The sequence below is a fragment of the Saccostrea cucullata genome, unplaced genomic scaffold, assembly GCF_032062105.1.
Source record: "Saccostrea cucullata isolate Sc308-1 unplaced genomic scaffold, CSIRO_AGI_Scuc_v1 ctg61, whole genome shotgun sequence".
Taxonomy (NCBI): Eukaryota; Metazoa; Mollusca; class Bivalvia; order Ostreida; family Ostreidae; genus Saccostrea; species Saccostrea cuccullata.
The window spans coordinates 442,501-462,500 of NW_026937101.1; the positions used below are offsets into that span (position 1 = coordinate 442,501).

A 20,000-nucleotide genomic window follows, 5' to 3' on the forward strand; every position below is an offset into this window, starting at 1 on the left:
AACTAACAAATGATTAAAAAAAACTACATGTAATATTAACAAAACTTAACATATATCAATGATATAACTAATATGCAAAAAGTCAGAAATTGGTGCACTCCATTCAATAAACCACCAACAATTCATTAATACTTTGAAACCTGCAATATTTAAATGTTGCACAAAAATGCAGACTTAAAACTTCCACTCGTATTTTGGCAAGGAAATTTTCATTTCAAAGTTACAAATGAAAGACTTAAGCAAATGGCCTGATTAAACAAACACAACATTCTCACAAAATCCCGTTTTATCCACATTTGTGTTTTAGTAACCTTTCAAATTTGCATAGACATTTTATTCAATGGTGACAACTAAAAAGAACTAAATCTTAAAGGTTTTAATCGCAGGAGGAGAAAAAAAATTGATAGAGGTGACTGGAACCTAAACTGTTAAAAGGGTTTTGGGGGCTTTTTATAAATTGTTTTGTGCTACAATCACTCAGAATAATCAATTGGTACACACAATACGGGGTTTGAGAGCTTAATTTGCACCTTTTCATTGACTAGTATTTGTAAATACTTTACATTTTAAAAAAAAATACATTAAAAAGAGATAATCTATCTAGAAAAGGATAATCTTTCTATCAAATACATACAATTAAATCACGATTAAAAAAACAAAAAACAATCAGACTTGAACACAGTATGAGCAATTTCATTATAAAATATAACAAGTCATGAAACATGAATAAATAACCACGGTCTTTACACTTATGTATGGAAGATGCCAGTGATGGTTTAAGTATTGCACTTTGACACAGATTAAGTATTTGTCTACACAGTGGGGATTAATGCCCAGGTGGGGGGTCAAGGTCAGACGAAGGCGGGGCCTGAAGACGAGGGTCCCTCCATTGTTGTGATCACATGACCTAGTTTGGCAGGAAGTTGCTGGGCTGAAGATGTTTGATCCTCCTCCAGACTTTCATTGATCTGGAAAAAAATGTCAAAGTGATCAATAAAATTAGAAAAAAAGAAACCATTAACATCAATTACAAATCTAATTTGGGTGAAGGAATCCAAATGTCCTTACTGCATTGCTGTATTCATGTACATAGTTGTAAAGTTCATGGAGAGCATTTTCTTTGGTGAAGCGATCAGTGGCCATCTGTAAATGACAATCATGAAGAAATGCATTGTTTACTTAGTTCAAAATGATAACTGAATTCATTGGAAAGTTATTAAAAAAAAAAAATTTCCACTTAAAATGCTGCTTAAGGTCACTTAAAAAAATCAGAGATATACAGTAAAACTTGTTTAGTATGAACAAGGATATTGTGAATTCATAAATATAGTGAAGTTATCTTGGATCCCCAGCTATAATAAATTTAACAAATTTCTTATACGGAAATAAAGAATTACAGATAAAGCGAAGTAATTTCATAGGTTTCAGTGACTTGGCTATAACCAAGTTTTACTGTATGTACAGCTGTATAATAAGAAGTATAAATCACCACTGATTGTGTAGACAATAACCTACCCTGGAGACTTCATTGAGATAGGCACTTAGGTCCTGGTCACTGACTGCTGGCATGGCCCTGATGTCCTGGAAGTATTTCTCCACCAAACACTTGTACTGGGGGATGTCTTTGGCAAATAAGAGCTTGTTGGAGGGAGAATCCTACAAAATCAGACAGTACAAATACCATCAGTTATAATGTATAGGATATTTGTTTGTCATAAAAATCATGGAAGTGAAGGTGCAGCATCGAAATGTTTAATTTCAGACACCAGTTCATAACAACTGTAAATTGATAAGGATTAAATGAAAGAATACTTCTAAAAAATCAGACTTTTCGATTGTAATATATCTAGGAAAAGGCATTTATAAATTTATAAATTCCTGTTTACACTGGGAAAAAAACATATTTCATGAAGTGTCAGAAAATGGGGCATACCTTTCCTAGATTTTGGTCGGAGGTTGAGCAACTATCCATAAAGGCTTGAGCGACAACAGAGAGACAGGAGTCCACAATGTTGGTTTTGTTGATGTCGTATACAAACTCGGGGTTCTTGATAATGTTCACCCAAAATCTCAGTGGAACACTGCGGAGAGAAGAACATAGTTCATCATTTTTAATGAAATGACAAATCTATAACTATACTACTTATTAATAATAATAATAAAATATTATCAGATGGTTTTTAACTTAATCTCCTATATCAAGTTAAGTCATTAAGTTTTTTATGGAGACTTGAGTACAGTCACAGGTGCTTGAGGACAGGACCCCCCCCCCCTTCGATATAGACCCCTAGTCTTTTTCGACTTTTTTCTCATAAACAATCTTTCATTGACATATTTGTGATAAGAGCTATACCAACAAATCGAAAAATTACCTAAAACAAACGTTTTATAAAATCTACCCTACATTCTCTATATAAAATTCAGCAAGGTTGCCAACTCCGTAAAAAGCTTATTGAACGGAAGTAATGAGGAAAGGACTAATTCCCCATGTTCCCCATATAACCAGATATGCGTGTTAGATATCAACAATAAATATATATTCTTGTTTTTTGTACGAATTCTTCATCAAAATTTTATTTTCAAACGTTTTGTAGAGAGACACGAAATACACATGTATTTAAGGAAAAGAAGGTATTAATAAATTGCATTTTTAAAAGGGCATAACTCTCAAAACCGATACATGCAAATCAGGTATTTGAAAAATTATTAGAAACATTTCATTTACAGGAGCGGTTTAGAACTTCATTCTTCCAATACATTTGAAAGACATTTTTTAAAGTGTATATCAACCAAATTTCTTCAAATGTTTATTTCAAAACAGTGTTTCAGACTTTCTGCAGACCTGTGTATTTCGGTAAAAATTCTTCTCCAAGTCACTTCCGTTCACTAAGCAAAAACGCTGACTGTAGCCTGACATCCCTGTGGAAAACTGGTCATAACGACTGTTAAAGTACCTTATCCTTCATGAGAGTTGGTCGTTAATGAAAAGAATATTCAATCTACAATACGAGTTGTTGATTTTGGGGCTTTATTTAGATTTATGAGAAAATTCTCGGCAGTTCCCCTCGGTTTGCACACGAAGCTGGCAACCTTGTTAATTTATATATAGAGAGTGGGTAGAAATTTTTATAAAATGTTAGTTTAAGCAAATTTTCTGAATTGATAGGATAGATTATATCACAAATGTGTTATCCATATATAATTTATGTAAAAAAGTCTAACAGGCCCAGGGGTCTATATTGGGGGGGGGTCCTGTCCTCAAGCACCTGTGAGTACAGTTACCTGTTACACTTCCAGTTGTAGACAACTTCGGGTTCTACGTTGTTTTTCTCGGCAGCCTCATCCAGGAAGTCAAACAGCGACTTAATGACGGGAGGAATGCTCTCATTGGCCGTCAGGATAATGGTGAAGAAATCGTCTATGTACTTCTTCAGGGTACCCTAAACAAAAAATTACAACATATAAGTGATAACCATACAAAACCTAGTACAACACATGATTCATAATCATGTTATATTTAGGGATTTGGTATTAGAAATTTATATGGGAATTACGTATTCCGAATTTAATTCCTTTATCCGGCACAAAAAATCTTGGTCTTTAATATATATTTTATTTCATGTACCCGGTATATACTTTTGATTTAACATTTGTATTTTAAAATTTTCAAAACATTTTCTGTATAACTATTTTTGGCAATTCAACGTCCTTCACATGTTACATGAGGGGCATTATAATCTTACAGTGGGCTACCCAGTGCACTACATATACAGAAGCCTTACCTTGGTGGCCAGCAGGCGAGTTAGGAAGACTTCTGAGCTGATTTTGATCCCTGTGTTGAAATCGTCCTGTTTGACCAGATGCCAGTATTTACAGCCCACTTCACTCTCTGTCCGTGTGATTGGCTGAGCTTCTCTGTTCACTGTGAAAGCAAATCCTGAGGAATGTAAAGACCCTAAAAAACACCAACATTGAAATAGACAATACACACTACTTCAAGCACTAGCACTAAAATAGACAATACATCCTAAAAACACCAACACTGAAATAGACAATATTTTCTAAAAAACACCAACATTGAAATAGACAATACATCCTAAAAACACCTACACTAAAATAGACAATACATCCCAAAACACCAACATTGAAATAAACAATACACACTACCACGAGCAATGGCACTAAAATAGACAATACATCCTAAAAACACCTACACTAAAATAGACAATACATCCTAAAAATACCAACATTGAAATAGACAATACACACTACTATGAGCACTAGCACTAAAATAGACAATACATCCTAAAAACACCAATATCCACAAGGAGCACTAAATCAAAAACATAGACAATACACCCCAGAAAAAAAGGAAAACTTCAAAATAAAAAAGACTCACAATAAAACCTAAAGCAATAATATTAAAAGTAGACAAGATACCCTAGGAAGACTGATACAAAATAGACAATAGACCCTCAAACATTCACACTTTACTCTTAAAATAGACAATACACCATAAGAACACTCAAATAGATATCACTCCCTAATTAAAACCTAAGAACACTACAACTGAAATAGACAATACACAACCCAAACCCACTAAACTGAAATAGACAATACACAACCTATGAACACTTAACTGAAATAGACAATACACAACCTAAAACCACTTAAATGAAATAGACAATACACAACCTAAAACCACTAAAATGAGATAGACAATACACAGCCTAAAACCACTAAACTGAAACAGAAAATACACAACCTAAAACCACTAAAATGAGATAGACAATACACAGCCTAAAACCACTAAACTGAAATAGACAATACACAACCTAAAACCACTAAACTGAAATAGACAATACACAACCTAAGAACACTTAACTGAAATAGACAATACACAACCTAAGAACACTTAACTGAAATAGACAATACACAACCTAAGAACACTTAACTGAAATAGACAATACACAACCTAAAACCACTTAAATGAAATAGACAATACACAACCTAAAACCACTAAACTGAAATAGAAAATACACAACCTAAAACCACTAAAATGAAAAAGACAATACACAGCCTAAAACCACTAAAATGAAATAGACAATACACAACCTAAAACCACTAAAATGAAATAGACAATACACAACCTAAGAACACTTAACTGAAATAGACAATACACAACCTAAGAACACTTAACTGAAATAGACAATACACAACCTAAAACCACTTAAATGAAATAGACAATACACAACCTAAAACCACTAAACTGAAATAGAAAATACACAACCTAAAACCACTAAAATGAAATAGACAATACACAGCCTAAAACCACTAAACTGAAATAGACAATACACAACCTAAGAACACTTAACTGAAATAGACAATACACAACCTAAAACCACAACCTAAACTTAAATGAAATAGACAATACACAACCTAAAACCACTAAAATGAAATAGACAATACACAACCTAAAACCACTAAACTGAAATAGACAATACACAACCTAAAACCACTAAAATGAAATAGACAATACACAACCTAAAACCACTAAACTGAAATAGACAGTACACAACCTAAAACCACTAAACTGAAATAGGCAATACACAACCTAAAAACACTTAACTGAAATAGACAATACACAACCTAAGAACACTTAACTGAAATAGACAATACATAACCTAAGAACACTTAACTGAAATAGACAATACACAACCTAAGAACACTTAACTGAAATAGAAAATACACAACCTAAAACCACTAAACTGAAATAGACAATACACAACCTAAAACCACTAAAATGAAATAGACAATACACAACCTAAAACCACTAAACTGAAATAGACAATACACAACCTAAACCACTTACATTATATAGACAATACACAACCTAAAACCACTAAACTGAAATAGACAATACACAACCTAAAACCACTAAAATGAAATAGACAATACACAACCTAAAACCACTAAACTGAAATAGACAATACACAACCTAAAACCACTAAACTGAAATAGACAATACACAACCTAAGAACACTTAACTGAAATAGACAATACACAACCTAAGAACACTTAACTGAAATAGACAATACACTACCTAAAACCACTAAACTGAAATAGACAATACACAACCTAAGAACACTTAACTGAAATAGACAATACACAACCTAAGAACACTTTATCTAAAATACTTGTAGACATTCACCTAAAGAACAATTATTTATTATAATACTAAAATAAACAAAACACACTCTACTTTTGCATTGAAGATCTATATGTTACACAAATCATCAATTTTAAATAACTGACCATTCAAACAACCAACGTTTTTCATAAAAAGACAAATCTAGTGACAGTTTAGAGACCCTCTAGCCTGTATTCTCACCATTAGGAGACCTGGGCAGTGTGCGACAGTTCTGATGTTCCAGTAACGTCATCTCGGCCCCATCCTCCACCTTGTAATACTTCAGTGTATTAAACTGCTTCCATCCGTCTATCTTAGGGGTGGAACTATCCTCATCACACAAGATTTTACCTTGTCTGGTCCACTCTACAGAATATTTCATTGTTTTTTTTTCCTTAGTTTATCTTAATATGGCACTAATGCTATACTTCACAACCAACACAGTATTAGCAGTTTTCTAAATGTACAGTGAGAAAGAATTGGATAACTGAATATGGAATTTATCAAGCATGTTCAAACTTCTTTAGATATATATAAAAAGTCAGTAAATAAATGCACATTAGTTGTCGTAGATAAAAAATACAGGTATTTAATGAACAAGCTTTAGATAAGCTTACCAAGATCTAGATCAGCAGCACATGGCCGCTGTGTGTATGGAATATTGCGACACATCGTGTCAATCATTTTCTCTTTGGCTTGGGTAATAGTATCACAGTCTAAGACTCGGCATTTAGTCACTGGCTTGTCTTTAAACTCCACCAGTAATGTCTGCAAAAAATTATACCAGTTGAAAATAGCAACACATACTTTAAAATTTCCCTATTGCTATGTGCATCTTTAAGTTTTAATACATGAAGTTCATAAATAATATTACCAGTTCTCAATATTTAATAGTCCCTACTTATGAGCATGCTATACTCTAGCTGTTTGTCTGTAGATAATTAAAAGCATGATATACTCCAGCAGTTTTTCTGTCTGCAGACACACTGTACTTACAAGCACACTTTACTGCAGCTGTCTGTAGATACTTACGAGCACACTATACTCTAGCTGTTTCTCTGTCTGTTGATACTTTCAAGCACACTTTACTCCAGCTATTTAATTGTAGATACTTATGAGCACACTATACTCTAGCTGTCTGTCTGTCTGTAGATACTTATGAGCATGCTATACTCTAGCTGTTTCTCTGTAGATACTTACGAGCACGCTGTACTCCAGCTGTTTCTCTGTAGATACTTACGAGCACGCTATACTCTAGCTGTTTCTCTGTAGATACTTACGAGCACGCTATACTCTAGCTGTTTCTCTGTAGATACTTACGAGCACACTATACTCTAGCTGTTTCTCTGTAGATACTTACGAGCACACTATACTCTAGCTGTCTGTCTGTCTGTAGATACTTATGAGCACACTATACTCTGGCTGTCTGTCTGTCTGTAGATACTTACGAGCACACTATACTCTAGCTGTTTCTCTGTGCGGAGGAGCCTGTCCTCAGACAAGGAGTAGCGGGCCTCGCAGGTGATGCAGTCTACGGGGCCCTTGTCCACCTGGAACTTGATGGACTGATACAGCGTGTAGAGGGAGGCACCTGCCTCCTCCCGGAGGTACCGATACATACACAGGGACAGCCAGTTAGCTAGCAGCTTCTCCACTACTGACTCTGTCCTGTAACAGACATATATCTAGCTGTCATTTGGTATATAGTTAATGACAAAGGCAAATCAAGGCATAATGTCTATAGCTTTTCATAAACTCAGAGTTGTATATTTTAATTCATATAATTTAAGTGCATGATGAAATGTCTTTAGCATGACTTTTACTCCTAAGCTTAAAATCAGGTGGGGAAAGTTTTAAATGTTTGTTTACAAAGTGCAAAATTTAATTGCTTTGTTGAAAGTGTTCAAAAAAAAGAACATGGTAACTATTCACCATCCTATATTTAACACGTTCTCAAGAAAGAATCCACAATTTCTTGCAACTTGCATTCTGTTCTCTTAGACATTTGATGACTTTATAATTTTATGCCTGATTGAATTTATTGAGAATGATCGACTAAATAACTACACACCTCCTTAACATGATCTTTGTTCTTTTGGTCTCTATACTTTTTTCTATCAGATCATTTAGTAAAGCCTTCAAGATTCTGCAAAAGAAAAAGTTTTTTCAGCACACATCAAGAACAGTTGATTTGAACATATTTTATTGTAATATAATTACAAAGGGATTGAGCACAAGTACTGAATACTTATAACGCCCTCTCCCTACAAGAACAGTTATTTGAAGAATTATCTTAAAGCTTATTAAATTTTGGTGGAAACCAAAACATAACCTATAACTTAAGAAAGATAACTCTTCAAAAGACATATGCTTATTGTCAGAGATATATTTTCTATCTCTGACAATGGTTTGTCTCTGACATAAAAACAAATGCCTCAATTCTCTTCACCTATTTTTTTTATTATTACTGTCTACTTGCCTGAAGCAGGGGATTATTCTCTATATCAGATATATGTGAGATCCAGTTGTAAGTAAATATTTATCATTTAAATATTTTAACATGACGGTACTCACTGTGTTATATACTCCATATTGTTCTGGAAGAGAATCATCAACAGAGAGGCCACATTGGCTCTGAAAATACAGAGAAACGAAATCTTTTATCTACACTAGTCTGATATTTAACTTCAGAAACAAATACCATACAACCTTAAGTCCATGTACATGTCTATACCGTTTGTGCAATTTAGCAAGTGGAATTTACAATGTACATCCAATTTTAAACCATTCATATCAAATTGAGCAAGTGTACCCTTAACACACATAAACAGCAAAATAAATTCATTTCACTTTCATATAATATATCAAAACTAATGCATAGAAGGTTTTACAGGTAACAAAAATTTATATAAGGAATTCTACTTCTAGCCCCGCCCCACCTGTCCCTGATGCTGAATGTCTTCTGTTTCTCCAGTGTTCGTATAAACATCAACAGGAAGTGTTTGTTGTTTAGCAGCTGTCTGAAGTGAGAGATGGCCACGTCTGGATGTCTGTCTGTAGTACCATTCCTCTGCTTAAAATGTCAAACATGTTAGAATGTTCTTGTATAATGAGATACTCAGATTTAAATGTAAAAATTGGTTACAAAACATAAATCATTTAACGATCTGAACCCAATTAATGTATCTATAGATTTTTAAATGCATTTATGCAGTGTACATGTAGCAGCACAATACTGTAAAACTTGTGTACATGTAAATAGATCACCAATGGTTCTTAAGAAATTGACCAAATTAGACAAAATTCCAGATTTTACAACATTCTAATGAATTGAAATAACTGCAAGGGACTTAAAGTTAACATGGTATTGGACAAAGATTTTATCTCATGCTCACACTTATACAGGTATTTTGTGTTTACCTGAGGGGGCTGCAGTATGATGTGATCCACCATCCCCGGGAACAGGACCCTGAAGGTGTACTCCTCGTAATCATAGTACGGCATCTTACTGCCCTCCAGGTCCGTCGTCAGGTCCGTCATGTCTGTCTGTAACTCTGCAAACGCTACAAAAGAGACACACAAAATGTACAATACTTCAAGTGTTTGATTGAGATAAACATAAATAAAAATGAACAAGAGGCCCATGGGCCACATCGCTCACCTGAGTAACTTGGGTGATGCAGATCTTTTTAAAAGATTTGTTCTATATATATTTCTATGTAAAACTTGGATTTATTGTGTGTGTGTGTGTCCCCGAGGGTCATGATTTTAACAATTTAATATCTACACTACCCAAGGATGCTTCCAGATAAGTTTCAGCTTTCCTGGCCTAGTGGTTCTTGAAAAGAAGATTTTAAAAGATTTGTTCAATAAATCTCTATGTAAAACTTGGATTCCCTATTGTGGCCCCGCCCTACCCCCGGGGGTCATGATTTTAACAATTTTATATCTACACTACCAAAGGATGCTCCCACATAAGTTTCAGCTTTCCTGGTTAAGTGGTTCTTGAGAAGAAGATTTTTAAAGATTTGTTCTATATATTTCTATGTAAAACTTGGATTCCCTATTGTGGCCCCGCCCTACCCCCAGGGGTCATGATTTTAACAATTTAATATCTACACTACCCCAGGATGCTTCCACATAAATTTCAGCTTTCCTGGCCCAGTGGTTCTTGAGAAGAAGATTTTTAAAAGATTTGTTCTATATATATCTATGTAAAATTTGGATTCCCTATTGTGGCCCCGCCCAACCCCCGGGGGTCATGATTTTAACAATTTAATATCTACACTACCCAAGGATGCTTCCACTTAAGTTTCAGCTTTCCTGGCCCAGTGGTTCTTGAGAAGAAGATTTTTAAAAGATTTGTTCTATATATTTCTATGTAAAACTTGGATTCCCTATTGTGGCCCCGCCCTACCCCCGGGGGTCATGATTTTTACAATTTAATATCTACACTACCCAAGGATGCTTCCACATAAGTTTCAGCTTTCCTGGCCTAGTGGTTCTTGAGAAGAAGATTTTTAAAGATTTGTTCTATATATTTCTATGTAAAACTTGGATTCCCTATTGTGGCCCCGCCCTACCCCCAGGGGTCATGATTTTAACAATTTAATATCTACACTACCCAAGGATGCTTCCACTTAAGTTTCAGCTTTCCTGGCCCAGTGGTTCTTGAGAAGAAGATTTTTAAAAGATTTGTTCTATATATTTCTATGTAAAATTTGGATTCCCTATTGTGGCCCCGCCCTACCCCCGGAGGTCATGATTTTAACAATTTAATATCTACACTACCCAAGGATGCTCCCATATAAGTTTAAGCTTTCCTGGCCAAGTGGTTCTTGAGAAGAAGATTTTTAAAGATTTATTCTATATATTTCTAGGTAAAACTTGGATTCCCTATTGTGGCCCCGCCCTACCCCCGGGGGTCATGATTTTTACAATTTAATATCTACACTACCCAAGGATGCTTCCACATAAGTTTCAGCTTTTCTGGTCCAGTGGTTCTTGAGAAGAAGATTTTTAAAGATTTGTTCTATATATTTCTATGTAAAACTGGGATTCCCTATTGTGGCCCCGCCCTACCCCCGGGGGTCATGATTTTAACAATTTAATATCTACACTACCCCAGGATGCTTCCACATAAATTTCAGCTTTTCTGGCCCAGTGGTTCTTGAGAAGAAGATTTTTTAATGACCCCACCCTATTTTCGTATTTTCTTGATTATCTCCCCTTGGAAGGGGTCTTGGCCCTTGATTTTAACAATTTAAATTCCCCTTTACCCAAGGATGCTTTGTACCAAGTTTGGTTAAAATTGGCCCAGTGGTTCTTGAGAAGAAGTTGAAAATGTGAAAAGTTTACAGACGGACGGATACGGACGGACAGACCGGACGGAGGACGACGGACACCGGGTGATCAGAAAAGCTCACTTGAGCTTTCAGCTCAGGTGAGCTAAAAAGTTTGACAAAAGATGCAAGGAATATTGATGACTTTGTATAAAAAATAAATTAATATAGGCTTCAATCATTGTGTAAAAGCTTACATAAAATAATAATACGTTAAATCACTAATTTTTGTGTGTGTGTGTGTGGGGGGGGGGGGGGGGGCTCAATTTTTGTTGTTTTCCAGGTTTGAAGAGGTCCTACTCTACCATTCTTCATCTTTACAAATTTACATTTTCCCTCAAACCACCAAAAGCTGGCCCCATAAAAATGTGATTTTTTAAGCAATCATGATACACATATGAAACACACACTTGACCCTGACTCACCTTGTTTACATTCGTTTCTAACGGTACTCTCCAGGTTATCCAGTTGGAGCTGTATGTTCTTGTATTCACGTTCTGCATTCTTTTGTTGCTTGCGGAATTTCCAACAAACCACTAATACAATGATGACGATGACCCCCGCCGTTCCCAGGAGGGCAGGGACAATATACACCATCAGGTTCTGCTCCTCTGCTTCTTTGTACTTCAGGAACCCCACCATCTTCTCTAGGTTTCCAAACTTGACCTATAAAAAAACATACCACAAAATGCCCCAATTAACATAAAAAAGAATGCTGTTGACAATTTGTCTGCTTGTATCTTAATCCTATTTTTCATTCTTTAAGTTCTTTAATTGACAATAAACATACAAAATATACATCAATGTAGCCAATATTTCTTGGAATACATGTAAATACCTTATAAGGTCACTTGGTGTGATAAGATTACCAGCACTCCAAGAACGATTTCTTTCTGCAATAAACGACTGCAAAACCTAACTTACAAACACACGTGGGATTCCGTCTGATCGCTGACTTCCGTCGTCTCGTAGAGCGGGTTGATCAGTGGGAGGGTTACAGTAGATAGCTTCCTCATTAACACTGGTCACGTTACACCGCCCCACCCCCACAAACACCTCTACGTCCTCTCTAGTGGCCGCAGCATTCAATCGCCTTCCCTGTAATAAAAAGAGAATTTAAATGAAGGTAATTTTACATGTATCTTTGAGCAAACGATTGTATAGTAAAAACCTGACATGTAATACAAAAATTTGACCTAGTGAAAACATTACAAAGTAATAATTAGACAAACAAGAGGCCCATGGGCTTTATACGTCACCTGAGAATCATGCAACAACTTTCAAATGATAAAATTTGGTTCATGTTTTAAGATAGATGCTACAGCATTCACAATTTTGAAAGAGGCTGGCACCAATGCTAATCATAAATATGAACTTAGCAATTGCTTAGTTTAGTTACTTAGCCTCCTTAATACCCATAGGCAGGGTAGGGGAACAAAAAATGCATATCAACTAATCAGTAATATTCAGCAATAATCAGAAGTGCCCCTACCACACATGAACCCCTGACCCTAGGTTCACACATTACACAATTTTTGAGAAGGCACACTTGCTTATCAAAAATGTTTGATTAATACCAAGGAGCAGATTTCAAACAATTCATTTTCAGTATTTAAGTAGAGACCCCTCCCATGGTATCCTGACCCAGGGCCTGGAAATTCACAATTCTGGAAGAAGAACCCCTGCACATCATAACTATATAGGTACATGTAGTTCATCAGCTTATTACCCAGGAGTAGAGAAGAAGATTTTCAAAGAATTAATGTATTTTCACTATATAATCATTATAGAGCCCCACCAGAACCCATGACCCTGGGGCCATGAAATTCATAATTTTGGTAGAGGCATTCTTGCTCATCATAACTATGTACTTAGTACTTAGTTTATTTAACTTAGTTTATTTAATACCTAGGAGCACAGAAAAAGATTTTCAAAGAATTCATGCATTTTCCACTCTATAATCAATAGAGCCCCACCCTAACACAAAAACCCATGATCCTGGGACCCTAAAATTCACAATATTAAAAGAGGCACTCTTACTCATTATAACTATGAACTTAGTTATTTTAATTAATACCCAAAAGCAAAGCAAAGGATTTTCAAAGAACTAATGCATTTTTCACTATAAAATCAATAGAGCCCCGCCCTATCACCAGAACCCCTGACCCTGGGGCCCTAAAATTCACAATTTTAAAAGAGGCACTCTTACTCATCATTACTATGTATTTAGTTAGTTTATTTAATACTCAGGAGTAGAAAAGAAGATTTTCAGAGAATTAATGCATTTTCACTATATAATCAATAGAGCCCCGCACTATCACCAGAACCCCTGATCCTGGGGCCATAAAATTCACAAATTTAGAAGAGGCCCTCTTGCTCATCATAACTATGTACTAAGTTAGTTTATCTAATACTCAGGAGCAGAGAAGAAGATTTTCAAAGAATTAATGCATTTTCACTATATAATCAATAGAGCCCCGCCCTAGCACTAGAACCCTTGACCCTGTGGCCATAAAATTCACAATTTTGGTGGGTCCACTCTTGCTCATCATTACTACGTACTTAGTTACTTTATTTGATACCCAGGAGCAGAGAAGAAGATTTTCAAAGTAATAATGCATTTTCACTATATAATGAATATAGCCCTGCCCTAGCACTAGAACCCCTGACCCTGGGGGGGCCATGAATTTCACAATTTTGGTAGAGGACTTAATGCTGATAACAATCATGCCAACAGTTTGACTGCTTGATGTCCAGGAGTAAAGAAGAAGATTTTTAAAGATTGCACTAAATTTAGTGGTTTTGGCCCCACCCCTCAGGGGGGCAGGGACCTTGAAATCCAATTTTTGTTCCCCTTCACTGATAGATGCTATATGCCAAAATTGGTTGAAATTGGTTCAGTGGTTTCAGAGAAGCTGAAAATATTCAAATGTTAACGCAGGACGAACGATGACGGACGAAAACGGATAGCAATAGGTCACCTGAGTTTACTCAGGTGACCTAACAAACACACAAAATATGACTGCTCCTTATCTTCCACAAGAAAGAGCAGCAAAAACAGACCAAGATTAAGTTAAGAAACCTGTAATCTCATTCTACAAACCTTGATTTCCAACACAATGCCTTGGGTGTAAGCTTTCATCCTGTCATTCTCTTCAAAGTCTAGAATTACAGGATCTGGAGCATAGAACAGTGTTGATTGAACACTAGGGAAATAGGTCTTAAGATCCTGTACCGAGGGCACATTGTCCATGTAGAAACCCAGCTGGGCCGAGTTGACCTGGGGGTTCCGTCTGGCTCGTTTTAGTAATACTGGCTTCATCTGAATCATCTGTAACAGGGTACCCCTCTCTGTTCCATTGCTTGGTTCATCCTCTGTGTCCGTGTCAAAAGCGACCGGCGTTGTGCGAGTCTGGCTCTCGGGGGTCCAACAAAAAATGGTCGTCTCATTCTTGATACTGCAGGTCTGGAATAAAGAATTTTTAAGTCTATGTTTTTTACTTCTATATGCATTTTAAATGGTGAATTAATTTATGCATTAGTGATCGATACTTCAAAAATTTCTTCTAACCTCGTTTTTGGAGTATGTTCCATCCCCATAAATAACAAACATAAATGCACTGTCGATGGCGTCAAAGTTAGTTCCATTTATCGTCAATTTTCTTCCTCCGCTGTAAAACAGGTGGAAAAATTGTATTTCAACCTTAAGTACATAGAAATAGTAAATTTATCAAATAATTTCAGCAATTCTTAAATCAATAATAAAGGCAGTTAACAGTTTATATAATTTTGAATAATAGTAAACTTGAATGTAATTGTTTCTCTCTGTCTGTTTAAACTTTCAAATTGATTATATCCATTGTTGTATAGTAGACAATCATTCTCACATTTATTTTCCAGACTTGTCACTAACAAATACATATTCCCTGCATATGCACACAAGTAACATCAGCTACTGCTACATGTACATATGTCAAATTTGAATTCTCCTGTGAAACCTCTTACCTTTCAAAGGAGGAGAGAGGAACTGGATAAATATTCTGTATAGTGGGGTCATCCACATACGAGAAATTACTGGTGGTGGTATCCACGGGGTTACCGTCAATGTGGACGGAGACATTAGCCACACCCATACTGCCAGCAGGCACAATACAGGAAATGACAGTCATGTTTTTACTGTAAAACACAACAAAATATTAAAATATCTTTATGTTTCCTCATGCTGCACAATCTCTTTGCAGCTCTGTTTTTGCTGAGTTATGAAATAAAATCAACCTTTTTGATCAAAATGATAAATGTCCTAATGGCACTAAAAACTCTGACAGGGTCTTAAACTTTAATCCAGAAGTACTGTGAGCAAGCTCACAAGTTATACCATTTGCAATTTTTACCAATCCCAAAATATAGACCAAACTCAGATTAAATTCTTTTTCAAGTGACCTTGAAATTGTCAAAATGACCAGACTCAAGGTTCTAACAATATTCTTTTAAGTGACCTTAAACTTGTATATTGAAAGTGAATGTATATTTACAAAATGACCTTGAACTTGCCCAACTGACATTAAAATTATGATACATCCATAGGTTTTAAGTATAATCTGGGTTTCATGTACAAATTTAATTGAAATGTAACTGAAATTGTAGAAGACATTACATTTTCATGGATGTTCTTGTTATATGTTCTTTCTTGGTATCTATGGTGTTGTCAATTTGTGTGCCAAATTTTACTGAAATCAGTCCAGAACTATTGAAGAATTGTAGCAGTGTTATGATAAATTGTTTCAAAACAGACAGATAGATGGAGGAAGATTTTCTCATCACATAAGCCCATTTAGTTGTCGACCATTAAAGCAAATAAGTCAACACAAATTAAGCTCATCAGGATTAAGGATACATGTCATTAATATGGCATTTTTTGTCTAACACAGACTATTAAAAGATTTCACATACAGTGTATATATTGTGTTCTCTATAACTCAGCAAAAAAGTTAATTCAAGGAAAATACTTCATAATATTTAGTAAAGATTTAAATGGTTTTGACTGCATGAATGATGAAGAGAAGAAATGGGGAAAAAATTGAATGCTTGCCTAATAACCAAGCAGGTGTCATTGTTGATGGTAACTTTAGGGCCATTCCCAATGTTCAGGTTACCTCCCCTTAGATGCACAATTCTGCCACCAGACTCCGCCGCAAATTTAGGTTGAATTCCAGTTATCATTGGAGTCTGTTCAAAATTCAAAAGTCACAAATGCACATAAAACTTTAAAGTCACCAAGGAATTAATTTTTTTTTTAAATACATAAATGCTTTGGTTAAGTGTTTACCTTATAGGAGTAGATACATTTGTTTAGCGTGACCCCCAGTATCTTGATAGGACCGCTCCCCTCTCCACTCCTACCCCCCGTCACACAGCGGATTCTGATAAAGTTATTAATAAATCACCACATAAATATAGATATCACATTTTTTTTTAAAAACAGTCTCTTTTACTATATGTACATGTGTGACAATCATCATATAGTTGGAATTGTTAATATCTGACATACTTATAAAATACAGTGCAGATTTGTTGAAATAATATGTATTCATTAACAATTTCTTTTAAGGCAAGGAAGAATCATCCCTACGACTTGCCCTTAAACTCATCTGATTCTTAAGATCAACAGTTTTAATTACCTCCAAATCAAACATCAACTAACCTTTTTGATGCTAGATAATCATCCCTTCTTGCTGTTGTGTTACAAGCAATGCCTGCTATGGTCACATTGTTCTCAATGTCAGCAAATTTAATTCCGAGATTGGACCCTGTGATTGTGACAACTGTACCTCCCAAGAAATGGCCAGTATTGGGTGTCAACTGTAAAAAAATATAAATTTTACAAATTTCATAATATGCAGAAGTATACAGATGAATATACATTAAACTATCAAGTTAACATGAAATTGAGCAGTTAGAATATTAAATTAAAGAAAAAATATTTGAAACAGTCACTTCCAAATCTTAAATTGCGAAATTAATTATTAATTTGGCTATTTCCCTGTAATCAGTAATACAATTTATCTGTTTAGTTGTATAAAATTTATATAAAATAGAACTACAGTATGATGCTTCTTGCTAGAAAAAGAAGGTTTTCAATTAGTATCCTAGTAAAATGGATTTTACTTAAAGAAAGGAATGTAGGGGATATGGAATATAACTTAACCTAAGGTCAAAAGGTCATGGATTATGTTTAGGTTACTCCTTACTCATAAGAGTACTGTAAAATTGCTCATTTACATGTTGAAGAAATTTTAATACACTTGTCAATATACAGTGAGCTTTGAACTGCATAAAATACCCCCCACACCCACCCCCTACATGAAGATTCACTTACTCTGGTGACATTAGATTGATATAACACTATGTGATGGTGACACTGGGTCATTTTACACTACATATTTCCACACTAACACTGGTTGCCACACTTACACTGGTGACATTGGGTCCTGGACATCTGGATTGTGGACAGGGTTGCTGCCTGTAGACACACTGCCCTTGACACCATTTACAGTTCATGTCTGGATAAGTTTCTTCCAGGTTCTTACAAAAGCTACAGTCACCTCTAGCCTGCCCACTACAGCTATACAGAGTCACTAAAACAAAGCAAATGACTTACAAATTGTAAACTAAAAACTAAAGGCCCATGGGCCACCATGCTCACCTGGGTAACTTTGGCATTGCTTTTTTTCCCCCATATGTTTCCCCCCTTGAAAAACTTTGATTGCCTATTGTAGCCCCACTTCAACCAAAATTTAAATAATTTAGAATCAACAGTACCTCAGGAAGCTTCAACATATGTTTCAGCTTTTCTGGTCTAGTGGTTACTGAGATTTTTTTAAATGACACTTCCCTATTTGTTGTCTTTTCTTGATTACCTCCCCTTTAAAGCTTTTAAGGGGGATGGGTCCTTTTTCTGAATATTAAACTCCTTTTCTCTCAAGGGAAGCTTTTACCAATTTTGGTTAAAACTGGCCCAGTGGTTCTTTGGAAAAAGTTGAAAGTGAGAAAAGATGGACGGATGGATGACTGACGACAGGTGATCAGAAAAGCTTATGTGAGCTAAAAACAAATTAGTTCATTATATATTTATACATTTATTAGTCTCTTGCTTTGCTATTAACCTAATTTTCTGGCTTTATTTTTCCTCTACATTTTAATTCTTTCTTCTACATTATAATTCAGTAGATAAGGTTACTGATGAGAGATTCTCTTACACCTACCTTCAAGTCCATCATTTTCAATGACAAATTTCTGATTGGTCCACAAAACACTCATAGTTGCACCAAACCTTCCATCTGGTATAGCTGCATTGATCTGAAAATTTTGAGTTGCATTTAAGTAACATATTTCAATGTGAGAAATGATTCCAAATTTCCTATAGAAAAGTGCTGAAAAACAAAAATACAATTCTTCAAATTGAATTATTTGGTATTTAATTACATTCTTTCTCTTGTACAAATTTTCAAAGTGGATAATTGATATAATTTATGCACAACATGTCTTGGCATGTAGCAAGAACAACTACTGTACTTCTTTGCTGAATCAAAATTAAAGCCTTTCTCTGTATCAATACTGACTGTAGATACCTTTTCAATATTAAAGGTTAATTGTGTGGCTGATATCCTTGTTCCAGGCACATTCAGAGTCTGAGATGACGGTAGGTAGATTTTTCCACTGTATTCATCCTGTCAAAAAATTCATCAATGCAGTAAGGAAGGATTGTTCAAGAAAACCTGCTTCTCAGTGTTGAGTGAATGTCAGAAGGCATATGATTAAGTTAAAACTGCATCATCTAATACATCTAAGGTTTTATACTGTGTGAATGTGATTGCATCAAGTAGTTTTACTGAGTATTACTGTTAAAATATACAAGAACATGATTATCTACCATATTTCTTGTGTACAAATGACTTGACTACATACTGGTTCAGGGAAATTTCTTCCTTGGATGATGATTATTTTGGATTGATCCTGTGGTATAAACAGAGGGCCTGTCTGAATTTTGTCCACCATCGGGCAAAACTGCCTCCCTCTCTTGCCTTCATTACCCTGCAAGACATCAACAAAGAAACTATCAGAACATTGCTTTTTTTTTTAAATGTCTAGACTTTAGATTTATTTCAAACATTTTTAAAAAAAACAGCATATAGGAACAGTCCTAAAGCTGCTAACCTTCTGTTAACCATTAAAAAATCTGCATACTTAAAAATATCTAAAGAAAGAAGCATTCCATATCCCTATTAAAACTCCCTATATAAAAGGTATAACACCACTTATTGTCATTAATAAATATTAGTCTCCTGTATGAAAGTATTACATGTATTTGACTTTCAAAAATCCTTACAATAAATTGTGTCATAGCATCTGAATCATGTGACCTTGACCTTCCCCAGACTGCGACCTTAGTGACAGAGCCATGCATATTT

At 35.2% G+C, this 20,000-nt stretch overlaps 1 protein-coding gene across 1 annotated transcript in view; it reads right to left on the reverse strand.

The window, feature by feature from the left end:
* LOC134247313 (plexin-B-like) overlaps positions 1-20,000 on the reverse strand; it is a 54,935-nt gene that overhangs the window by 74 nt on the left and 34,861 nt on the right. Inside the window, exons 11-35 of the mRNA XM_062729680.1 lie at positions 19,498-19,623; positions 19,161-19,259; positions 18,795-18,888; positions 18,004-18,167; positions 17,234-17,391; positions 16,859-16,952; positions 16,622-16,758; positions 15,538-15,708; positions 15,104-15,203; positions 14,636-14,998; positions 12,457-12,630; positions 11,958-12,198; positions 9,611-9,753; positions 9,130-9,260; positions 8,765-8,824; positions 8,262-8,336; positions 7,639-7,858; positions 6,808-6,958; positions 6,392-6,556; positions 3,783-3,955; positions 3,283-3,440; positions 1,934-2,081; positions 1,516-1,656; positions 1,069-1,143; positions 1-968 (exon numbers count right to left, since the gene is read on the reverse strand). The exon at positions 1-968 is cut by the window's left edge and continues 74 nt beyond it. Of these exons, the coding sequence (XP_062585664.1) occupies positions 852-968; positions 1,069-1,143; positions 1,516-1,656; positions 1,934-2,081; positions 3,283-3,440; positions 3,783-3,955; positions 6,392-6,556; positions 6,808-6,958; positions 7,639-7,858; positions 8,262-8,336; positions 8,765-8,824; positions 9,130-9,260; positions 9,611-9,753; positions 11,958-12,198; positions 12,457-12,630; positions 14,636-14,998; positions 15,104-15,203; positions 15,538-15,708; positions 16,622-16,758; positions 16,859-16,952; positions 17,234-17,391; positions 18,004-18,167; positions 18,795-18,888; positions 19,161-19,259; positions 19,498-19,623 (3,678 nt within the window). The 3' untranslated portion in view covers positions 1-851. The remainder of the gene's footprint in view (positions 969-1,068; positions 1,144-1,515; positions 1,657-1,933; positions 2,082-3,282; positions 3,441-3,782; positions 3,956-6,391; positions 6,557-6,807; positions 6,959-7,638; positions 7,859-8,261; positions 8,337-8,764; positions 8,825-9,129; positions 9,261-9,610; positions 9,754-11,957; positions 12,199-12,456; positions 12,631-14,635; positions 14,999-15,103; positions 15,204-15,537; positions 15,709-16,621; positions 16,759-16,858; positions 16,953-17,233; positions 17,392-18,003; positions 18,168-18,794; positions 18,889-19,160; positions 19,260-19,497; positions 19,624-20,000) is intronic.